The following is an 11,221-nucleotide window of genomic DNA, read 5'->3' as shown; positions in this document are numbered from 1 at the left end:
ACAGCCTCCTTTGGGGATGAGCAAACCCAGCCGCGTGGCCCTCGGTGGGTCGAGTCCCTCTGCAGGTCCCCCACGCCCAAGGTCAGAGCACCATGTGACTGGGGCACCCCAGGGCATCCCAGGGATCTGGAGGGAATCAGAAGTCTCAGGGCCCTCAGCTCCTGGAGGGAGAGGATTTGTGCAGGAAAGTAGAAACCCCTAACATAGAGTGGGGAGAAGGAGGTGTGAGGGGCTCCACCCAGGGGGAAAGGAGCCTGGAGAAGCTTCTGGAGGGTCAGGGGCTGCTGAACACCAGCAGGGAGGGGAGCCAGGGACTGGGGGAGGGGGGAGAGGGTCTGAAAGAAGGGGAGTGCAGTCCAGACTAGCACCCATGAAATTCTACAACTGTGACCCCCCTTCCACGGCTCACCCACCCCAGCTGGACAGAGCCAAAGCCTGCACTGCCCAGGAATGGAAGTGCCTCAGGGCCCCGCGACACCATTCCCAGGTGAGACAGACATGGGAAGACTCGAAGTGATGAAGAAACACAGCCAAACATCTTCCCCAGCTCTGCTTTTTAAGATGGCGTTCATTTTGGTAAAAACTGATGTGGATTCAGGATGCTTGCAGTTCAAAGCTGTTCCATGGGGGTGAGACTTCGTTTACCCACCCGGCCCTCTTTCTTAACCCAGGTCCCTTGGAGTCGATGCCGCCCTCACCCCAGCTTCCTCCCTGCCCTGCTGTGTGACTCAGAAGCACATTAGGTCACCGCACAGCCAAGTGCTACCTGCCTCCTTCTCAGCACCTGGCAATGAGGAAATCAGGCGGAACAGAGGTGGCGGGAGGTTAGGAGGCCTGTTTGTGGTGAGAGAGGGAGGGAGGCGGGAAGCCCTGATGTTAATATGCTCCCTGCCCCCCACAGGCCCGCTGGACTGGGGGCCCCTAAGCTCACAGGGACCACCCGTTCCTCTGGGCACAGGAAGGGATCCCCGTGAGGGGTGAAACACCAGTCCAGGGGCCTGAACCTTCCTTTCATGGAACGACGGCGCCCCCTGTGGGCCTCCTCTGCAAGTCCTTTTGCCAGGGAGGGGATGGCGTACCCTTTCATTTGCATCATTTGTTTACTTTTAGAAGGCAAATTGGGAAGCCTAAAAACTAGGTAGGAAGGTGTGATTTCTCTCAAGGAAACCTTTCCCCCCACGTGATTTAGCTTGTGCCACTTTCTTGCAGAGAAGAATAGTTGGAGGCCCCTTTTGCATGGAAGTGGGGCAGGGAGGCAGGGTGGGGGGCTACTTAGCTGAACTTATCTTGCAGGCTGTCTCCTGTTTCCAGGGCCAGGAGGCGAGAGGACAAGGGCTTCTGTCCCTTGTTGTCCTAAGCTGTCTGGGCTAGGAGCTATTCTCAGGGTGGTGGCCAGGAAGTCCCCAGCTGATGGCAGGCAGTGAGGTGGGATGTGCAGGCAGGGGTGTGTGTGTGTGTGTCACGGGGGGGGACCTGGAGTGTGCTGTGGTCTGCAGCCTCTCACCGTGAAATTGCATGGGGAACAGGGCCTCTCCTTACAGGCAACCCCCCGAGCCCAGGGCCCCAAGAGCCAGCATAAAGAAGACTGTTAGAAAAATAACCCCAGATTCCACCAGCTAGAAAAAATATTACTAAAATTTAGGCAATTGATAATCACAGAGCCGTGTATATAGGAGAGAGGTGGGCAGGAAGCCCCAGGACGGAGCCTGTGTGGAGCCGTCCCAGCGTGGCCTCCGTGCCTAGGGCAGGAGGGACAGTGAAGGAGACCCTGCGACTACAGGCTGTGTGCTGCTGCTGACCCGCAGTGAACACATTCAACCTCACTGGATTTCACAACAGTGGATGGAACGGAAGTGACATCTTCCCTCCTGTCTGGGCTTTCAGGACTGAACCAGGATTTCCCACCTGGAAAATCCCTGAAGGATGGGCAAGGGGGTTGTTCTCTGGGGTCTGGGGAGGGCCTGGGGGAGTCAGGCGTCCAGGGCTCTGCCTGGCAGCCTTGTGGGAAGATGCTTGAGGAAGCTTCCCTGGTTCTGCTGGAAGCAGAGCACATGCCAAGTATGGCCAGACCAATAGGTCAATGGACCAGTCCTGGGGCCCCGGGCACCCCCACACTGATGTCCGTGCTGGGCTCTTCCTCCTGCAGCCTTACCCCTCGGTGACCTTGGGCAGCGCCCAGGGAACTTTCAGTGTGGGTCCCTGGCCCACCAGCAGAAGCAGGACTGGGTGGCCCCCGGCACCAGCAGGGCGAGGAGGGTCCACGGGAACCTGGGGCCCCTCTTCCCGCTTCTGAGGGGCTTCCCTGGGGAGGAGGAAGCTGCCCCGCCTTCTGCTCGCCCATAGCCCAGGGACTCATTGAGCGTCCACCAGGTGCCGGCTGAGGGATCAGCGATGAGGGGGGTGCACGGGGGGGAGCAAAATCCCCCTGGACACGTGTAGGACGGGCGCCCCTGGGAGGATGGAGAAACAGGGCGGGCAGAGTGGGGACAGGATATGGGGAAAGAGGCCTCTGGCCACCCCTGGCCAGTGCGGTCGCTCAGGGAGGCAAGGTGGCCGTGAAGAACTGAGAATGAGGCCAGTGCTCACTGGATGTGTGGGTGCAAAACACAGGGTAGAATTCAAAGACCTCATATTGCAACGCTCATTAAAACTTTTTATATTGAATGTGGGCTAAATGATACTATTGTGTGTCTAGCGGGTGGAATAAATACACTATTGCTTGAATTTCACTTTTTTCTTTTTAATTAGAGAAGTTGTGGATTTACAGAAAATCACGAAGTGTTTTTTTTTTTTTTTTTTAATGTAGCTACTGGGAAATTTAAAATGACTTTCCTGGCGCCCATGTGCAGCTCCCACTGCAGCTCCTCTGGACAGAGCTGCTCTGGGTGAGAACCTGAGGACCAGGGCTGGGCTCTTAGGAAGAGTGGCGATGGGTGGGGACGTGAGCTCCCCCGGTGTCTACCGTGTGAAGATGGAAGGGAGAGGTTTTGCAGGGGGTGAGCTCCCTGTCCCTGGCGTGTACAACCAGGGAGGTTGCTGCGCTGGTGACGAGAGGGTATAAATGAGCTCCAAGGATGCCTCCAGTCCAAGCCCCACGGGAGCTCCAGGCTGCCCCGTGCTGCCCGTCAGAGGTCCGGGGCAGGACCCCACACAGGAGGGCCCTTCGTGGGAGGCCGGGAGGTTCCGCCCGCCCTGGGGCGCGGCTCTGGGAGCCCCACCCTTTGGCTGTGCAGGCGCGAGCTGCGCTTCGCTCTCGGCAGGGTGCGCTGCAGCATCTCCTTGGCTCGCGCGAGGGCGGTGTCTGCGGGGACCTCCACGTGGGGCGCCACGCCCACCCCTTCCCAGGAGCTGCCGTCTGCGGAGCCCACGGAGCGCGCCGAGGGGATGGTGATGTACAGGTGCGTGTCGTCCACGTGGTAGGTCTGTGGCGGCTGGCAGCCCCCGCTGGTCACCTCCCCGATGACCTGTACCCGGCCCAGCCTCTTCATGATGTAGGTAAACTCCTCCGCGGCACCTGCTGTCACGCTGCTGGTCAGAATGACCACAGGCTTCACGGAGCCATAGCGGTCCCCTGGAAGACACAAGGCGCTTCAGAGTCGGGCATCGATTCACCACCCCAGGTCCTCCCGGCACATCGCTTGACCTTTCTGAGCCCCAGTTTCTGCATGCTGACAAGGGAAATGGACTGAGGTTCCCAACTCCCCTAACCAGAAAGGAGCTGGTGTGGTGGCCTCCCAGTCCAGAGTCCACTGAGGCACCTCCTGTCCCTGCTCTGGATCCAGCCCAGCAATGGAAGGCTGGTGGAAATCGTGAACTTTCTTGGGCAGGTGTGCTAAACGCTGCTGCTGGGTTCAGGCAAGGTGCATTGTCTTGGATATTGGGCTTAGCGCTGGCAGGGAGGGGGCTCTAGAGCCATGAGCAGGGGTCTTCTCACTTTGCTCAAGGCTGCAAACTGCCAGGGACTTTATGCTCTTAGAAAAACCAGTGTTCAAATTTGACTCTTTTGCTAGCTGTGTCACCATAGGCAAGATACTCAAACTAGTTGGGACTCATTTTCTCCCCTTGAAAATGGGCATAACAGTGCCTGTTTTGTGGGGATTAAGGATGTTATGCACAAAGCACGTGGACCAGGTCAGCGTCTTTATATTTAGCTGCTGTTTATCTTACTGAAGCCAAGCTGTATTGCCCTGATTTATTTATGAGGAAGGCCAACATCAGGAGCTCCTGGAATGATAAGCTGCAAGGAGAATGCCATTCCACGCACCTGCCAGCTGGGTTTGGGTCCAGATTTCATTGATGGAGTCACTGGGCCGGTTGTAGATTTTGTCCAGCAATATTGGAGGGCCCTCGTCGAAGAAGTAAGAGCACAGGGCTGGAATGGAGGAGGTGGGGCCACCAAGATTGAACCTGGGGGAGGAAGTAGAGCCCAGCGTGGGGCAGAGGTCACATTTAGGCTGGATCTTTGTCCATGGAGTGCTCTGATTACAGCAGCTTCTGGTCGGTCACCATCTCCTTCTACATCACTCTTCAGGTTGGCATTTCTCAGAGTGTTTCCAGAGTTCAAGTCTCTTGAAAACGAGAGCCTCTGCAGTCAAATGAGTTTAGAAACCACTGCCTACTGTATCCTCCCTCTCTGATCACATATGAAACATCCAAGGCTCTGACAAGTCCTGCAAGCATGACCGTGCCGATCAGTCTCCCCCACTGATTGACCAGGGAATTCTTCCCCGCCCCCACGCCTCCTGTGAGGGGAGCACGCATTGGGAAACACTGAGAACCCTGAAGATCCCCTGGGTGCCTTTGTTTGGATCTCTGACGTGGACCCAGTGCCGAGGACTCAGGGTACGGAACTGCCCATAAGAAAGGATCTGAATTCTGGACCGTTTGAATTTGCCTCACTGTGTGACAATGAGTGGGGTGTCCCCCCTCACGGGGCCCCTGGATCCCAGGTGGAAAAGGAGGAGTTCAGGGCTGGTGACACATTTAAGCCTCTTCCAGCCATGGTGTGAGCATGCCTAGCTGAGTTTGGGGTTCAGGGCTCAGTGTCTGTACCTCCCAATCTCAGGAATGGAAGGGTTTTTAACCAAAGTGTCCCCGGAAGGTGGGTCTTTTCCTCTTTAAAATATATGGATGGGACAGTGACAAGGAAAGGGTCCCGCCACGAAGTTACTTGCGTGTTTGATAGAGAGTTTGAGGAATAAAATGATCAAAGGCACTACGGGAGGCCCCCCAAGCTCCTGCTCTCAGCACACACAAAACCTGAGCACCAGGGATGCTTGGCCTGCAGTCCTCCAGGGAGGAGAGAAGCCCATGAGAACCCAGGGTCACCCACTGATGGCTCAGAACCTGGTGACTTTGGTGGCCAATGAGGCAGAACTGGGCTTGGTGCTCCTTCTCCGCCAGCCCCTGCTGCTACTCCAGCAGCAGGGGAGGGTGAGAGCGTCGGCTCCTGAGGCGAAGCAGCCAGCCCTCCTGTGCCCACGGAGGATGCCTGGGGCATGTCCATTGCTGGGCCTGGGGGTCACAGAAAGCCTGGGCCCTGCCACGGCCTGGGAGCATCTTCCACCTCCAGCCCTTGCCCTCTGCTGGGATCTCTTCATATATAAGGCATGTTTCATAGAAGCAGAAGATGAGGGCCTGGGGGAGAGGGGATCACCTGCGGCCTGTCAGATATGCAGATTGCCAGGCCGCACCCTCTGGGTTCTGATTTGGCAGGGCTGGGGAGGGGCCCAGGAATCAGGGTTTTTTTAATCTCCTCTCTCTGAGCGGGTGACCCACCTGCCTGATGATTTGGGAATTGCTGGGTGAGTGCTGAGATTTGCCACTGGGATGCACATCAGGCTTCGCCGAGGGGCTTTAGGGAAAGACCAGTGCTGCCCCCTCCCCAGGCCAAGTAAAACAGAACCCCCGGGCTCGCTCTGGAGCCCTGGTGGGCAGGGGACCCATTCCTTCTCTGCTCCTGTCCCCTGGCCCAGAGCTGCTCTCCCTCCCTTGGGGACTTTGCAGAACCAGCGGCCCCTCCGCACTGACCGCATGTCGATGACCATGGCGTCCGTGTGCACAATCTTCGCCCAGACGTGCCGCACCAACAGCTCAGAGACCTGGACGAGCAGCTCGCAGTCTGCAAACACGTCGAACCTCAGGTAGCCGATGTTGTCTTCGAACACGTTTGTGCGGAAGAAAAACTCGATCAGGTCTCTGAAGACCTCGGGGGCGGGTATCTGTGGGGGGTTGGAGGTCAGGCTCAGAGATGGGGGCACCTATGGCCGACCCAGGGAAGCAGGATCCAGGAACCTCCTCCTCGATAGCACAGACACAGTGAGGGCACAGGAAGGAGACTGACATATGGCGGGAGTTGGTGGGTGCTGCTGACTGGCCCAGAGGTGGCTCAGCCTAGGACAGGGCCCAGGAAATCCACATGGGTGGGAGTCCCGGGACTACCTCGTGTCCTCTGGGGCACCCTCCTTCAAAGGACTGTTCACGCCTGCCAATCAGAGCTGAGCCCCCACCCCCAGCCTTACCAGCCAGTTCCTGGTGACCTTGGCCTTGTCTTCTTCCTGCTAATAGGGCCTGACTACCTGCTGCCCAGGCCTGTGCTAAGCTTTTTGCAACCCATATTGTCAGCCTCTCGGGTATCCTGGAGAGTAGATTTTTTCTCTGTCTTTTCAATGACAAACTGAAAATGAAGTGACCCTCATGTGGGCGTGTAGCTGGGGAACGGAAGTCAGAATTTGAATCTGCATCGGACTCCAATCATGACTGTGGACTCCTCCTTCACTGTCTTTCCAGGGTCCACTGAAGGGCAGCTGGGCGGTGAGCTGTGCTGTGCTGATGGGAACAGCTGACCTCCAGGCCTGGCTCTACCATCACTCACATGCCCTTTGACACAGGCCACTCTTCTCTGCACCCCTCAGGGCCTCATTCTCCCTTTGTTCAAAAGGGGATGACAATTCTGTGGCAGATGGAGTTCAGGTAGACTCTACACCATTCCACTCTCTGCTCAGGACCTTCTTTGAAGTTGGGTGAGCATGCTCTGTCTCAGTGAGTGAGACAGTCCTTATCCCTGAGGCCACTCTCAGCCAGTGGAAGGTGACAGTGGCCGGGTCAAGCCCTCCTGCCCACAGAGGGATGGCCCCACATCGTCAGGGTCCTGGTGGTCTTGAGCCCCCATTGCCTTCAACAATGCCCCAGATGTTGGCTTGCCCCTCTTTCCGTTCACGCTCTCCTGACCACTCAACCCCGCTTTAGCCATTATCCTCAAATAAATGGCCTGCATTCACATCCCCATCTCAGGCTATGCTTTCAAGAGAAACCAAGACAAAGACCACCTTTCCCACCTCTGCCCCCTGAGTAAAACAACCGGTGAGCAAACAGCCCGAGGAGATGCTTTGGCTGAGCTCTTAGCACTCACTGGAGGATCACGTGTATCTTAAGACCACTTTGGTCAAGGGCCTTGAGAACTTCCCTCCTCTAGACCTGGGGTTGACTTTTTCACCATTTTTCCAAGCTTCACTGCTTGCTGTCAAATACTTTGACCCCAGTAGCCTTGCTCAAAATTTCCTATCCAACTTGTCCTTGGATCACAAGTCACCCTGCTGAGTTACGCATTGGGGGTGGAGATGGTGGGTGGTGGAACCTAACTCTAGAAGGCTGGTGCTGTTGGTCTCTGGGCTGTCCTAGGCACCCCATCAGCCCCAGGGCCCATGCCAGGCTCCACACTTACGTTTTGGGGCAACTGGGAGGCCAGGCCGTCTGCCTGTGACCCAGCCCCACCCTGCCCACTGGCATCTTGGTAGGCAGGGTTGGGGAATAGCAAGAATCCCGTGGCTACTGAGGAGGAAATCACAGTGTGGTGTCCTCATGCATCCTACCAATCTTTTTCCCAGCACTGAAATGAGAACCCTGCCAACACTTGCCCTCCACCCAGCCAAGAGTGAAGCTCTTTCTCCTTCCCCAGGCTTTTTCAAACTGGGTCCCATGGGTAGGCATGTCCTACAGAGGTGCACAGGGAGTGGGTGGGATGATGGGGTGAGAGAGGAAGCGGGATTGAGATTGGTAGGTGAAAGCCTGGACACTGAACTAAGTCTACAAGCCTTTGCCCAGCTTGAAGCAGAACCTGGACAACTGGTCAACTCATGCCAGGGCAGGTTGAGGCCCCAGGCCCCTCATCCCTTACCTGCAGGGGCACAATCCCTGGAATGCGGTCCTTGGCATCCTCAGGAATGTGTGCCGTCTTCAGGTGGGGGTCACCAGAGAGTGTCTGCAGGTCAGCCCCCAGCATCTCGGCCAGGGCCACTTCGGAGGTCACCCTGGCGTAGCGGCTCTGCAGTCGGCTTAGCTTGGCCGCCACCTCGGCCCCCAGCTCGGGGGAGGCGTAGTTGTCAGCCACCAGCTTCCCGGCTGTCTGCAGCACCGTGGGCACCTTGGCACGCAGGGCCACGACGTCCTGGGCGGTGGTGAGGGCCTCGCCCACAGGTACGGCAATGTCGGGCTCCACGCCCGCCAGGCCCCAGGCTTCCCCCGTGGAGGTGCTCAGGGCCGTCTGGGTGGGCATGGAGGCATAGAGGGGGCTGCGGCCCACCTGGTAGATGCCCACCGAAAGGGCCCGCCCGGCCGTGGGCTCCCCGATGACGGTGGCTCGCTGCAGATCCTGCATGGCGTGGGCGAAGGTCTCGGCTGCTGCGCCACTGCCGTGGCCCACCAGCACGTAGAGGTCCTTGTCGGGGCCGTAGCGTGGGCCAGCGACCTGGGGCACCGTCCACACCTGTGTGACGCTCGAGGTGGCCCGGTCAAAGACAGAATAGAGGTGCCGGTGGGGCTCGGCCGCGAAGAAGTAGGAGCAGAGCAGCGGCACCGCGGCCGTGTAGCCGCCGGGGTTTTGGCGCAGGTCCACCACCAGCGCGGCCGTGTCCACCAGCCTGTGCCACACCAGCGGCACCAGCTGCGGCCCCAGGGCCTTCATCGTCTCCAGCTCGGCCATGGCGTCGAAGCGCAGGTAGCCCAGCCGCCCGGGCAGCACCTCTGTCTTGAACACAGCCTCGATGAGGTAGGTGAGTTCCTCAGGAGAGGGGACAGCGGGGGGCGGCAGGGGCAACTCCTCGGCCACCGGCTCCCCGGGGCTGTGGAACACCAGCATCCGGTGGTCCCCGGACGCCTCCTGCAGGTCTGCGGTCAGCTGCGAGGCCAGCGATTCGAGGTCCACGGCCGTGCGGTAGGCTCCCTGGGCCAGCTTCGCCCGGAGCAGCGCCCTGGTCTGCCCGACGACCTCCGGGCGCGCATAGTGGGCTTCCAGCCGCTGCCCGGTGCCCTCCACCCAGGCCGGCAGGCTGCGGTGGAAGTCCAGGACCTCCCGGGCACGGTCCAGGGCCTCCTCGGCCAGCACGATGGCATCGGGGACCACGCCGCCCCCCAGCCAGCACTCGCCGTGGTTGTCGATGATGGTGAGCACCGGCACGGTGAGGACCAGGCCGCCCGCGGGGCCCTCCAGCAGGGGCACGGTGCAGCTGTGCAGCAGGCTGCCCGCCGTGATCTCGCCCACCAGCGTGGCCCAGCCCAGCGACTGCATGAGGAAGGCGAACTCCTCGGCGGCCGTGGCCGTGCGGTGGCTGGTGAGCAGGTACACGCCGCGCCTGTGGCCGTAGCGCCGGCCCTGCAGCTCCGCGCGGCTGAAGTGCTCCTGGGTGCGGTTGGCCCGGCGGTCGTAGGTGGCGAAGAGGCGCACAGGGCCGGCGTCGGGGTCCTGGAAGTAGGAAAGCAGCAGGGGCACGGCGGGGGACGGGCCCCCGGGGTTGGACCTCAGGTCCAAGATGAGGTGCTCCGTGTCCTGCAGGGGCTCCCACACCTGGCGCAGGATGTGCGTGCCCAGCGCCTCCAGCACCGGGGCGTCGGCGAACCTGTCGAAGCGCAGGTAGCCCACGTTGTCGGGCAGCACCGACACCTGGAACACGGAGGCCACTAGGGCCTGCTGGGTGGCCTCGTCCTCGGGCACCGCCAGGGCCGGCCCCTGGGACGCGTCGGCTCCAGCCTCGGGCCTGAGAGTGGCTTCTCGAGGCCCCCCGCGACGCACCAGGAGCCGGGGGTCTTCGGACACCGCCTGCAAGTCGGCGTTGAGCTTGGTGACCAGATCCTCCTCGGAGACCACGGCCGAGAAGTCCGCAGTGGCCAGGTGGTGCAGCAGGGCCGGCACGCGGTCCACCAGGGTGTAGTACCTCTCCAGGGCATCCCCCAGGGCCCGGATGGCTGCCGGCAGGGCCCGGCGCAGGGCAACGATAGCCAGGGCCCTGTCCAGGGCCTGCTCGGCCGGCGTCCCCACGCAGGGGAGCACCCCGCTGCCCTCCCATGTCTGGCTGCCCCCGCCGAGGGGCCCCAGGGATCTGGACACCGGTAGGGTAAGAAAGAAGTTGGACTGGCCCACCCTCAGCTTCTGCAGGTCCAGGGCCCCCCCGAGGGTCCGCTCGCCCACTACGATGGCTCTACGCATCCGCTTGAGGATGTAGGCGATGTCCTCGGCCACGCCCCCCGTGCGGCCGCTGGTCAGGACCACCACGTCCTTGTTGGCACTGTATCTGTCTCCGGGGACCCGCGGCAAGGTCCAGATCTCTGTGGTCGTGTTGGAGGGGCGGTTGTAGACGGTGTCCACGTGCAGGACCGAGTTTCCAGGGAGCAGGTAGGAGACGAGGTAAGGGATGCCGGATACGTGGCCCCTGGTGCAGTGCCGGAGATCCAGCACCAAGGCCGAGGTGCCGGCCAGCTCCCTCCACGCCTCGGCCCCCAGGATGCCCCCCACCTGGCTCATCACTTCCTGGGCCGGGATGTCGTCCACACGCAGGTAGCCCACGTTGCCTTCCAGAATCTCAGAGCGGACGTCCTTCTGCAGCCTGGCCAGCTGCTCATCCCCTGTGAGGTTGCTGAGCGCTGGGGCCTGCGGCAGAGCCTCTGGGGTGCCAGGCTCGTAGGAGACGAGCAGCCGAGGGTCATTCAGGGAGTTTTGCAGGCCGCTGGTCAACACGTGGGCCAGCGTCTGGGGGTCTGAGACGCCCAGAATCTCGCGACTCCTCACAGCCTGCTTGATGGCTTCCTCCATGCCCAGCAGGTTTTCTGGGAAGCAATAGTTATCCAGGAGGATTTTGGCCATGTGCAGCACCAGGCTCGGCTGGAAGAGGTACTCTCGGCCAGCCAGGCCACACAGCAGAGTGGACAGAAGCAAGATCCATTGTCTCAT

At 60.2% G+C, this 11,221-nt stretch overlaps 1 protein-coding gene across 1 annotated transcript; it reads right to left on the bottom strand.

The window, feature by feature from the left end:
- Positions 1-2,186: 2,186 nt before the first annotated feature.
- RBP3 (retinol binding protein 3) lies at positions 2,187-11,221 on the bottom strand. Its single transcript, XM_077126490.1, has 5 exons — positions 8,177-11,221; positions 6,031-6,221; positions 4,265-4,407; positions 3,219-3,571; positions 2,187-2,450 (listed from the first exon to the last, which is right to left on the bottom strand). The coding sequence occupies exons 1-5, from the start codon at positions 11,219-11,221 to the stop codon at positions 2,187-2,189; spliced, it is 3,996 nt and encodes a 1,331-aa protein (XP_076982605.1).

The sequence above is a fragment of the Tamandua tetradactyla genome, chromosome 13, assembly GCF_023851605.1.
Source record: "Tamandua tetradactyla isolate mTamTet1 chromosome 13, mTamTet1.pri, whole genome shotgun sequence".
NCBI lineage: Eukaryota > Metazoa > Chordata > Mammalia > Pilosa > Myrmecophagidae > Tamandua > Tamandua tetradactyla.
The sequence above is the reverse complement of the archived record's forward strand: the minus strand, read 5'-3'. Positions and strand labels throughout refer to the sequence as shown.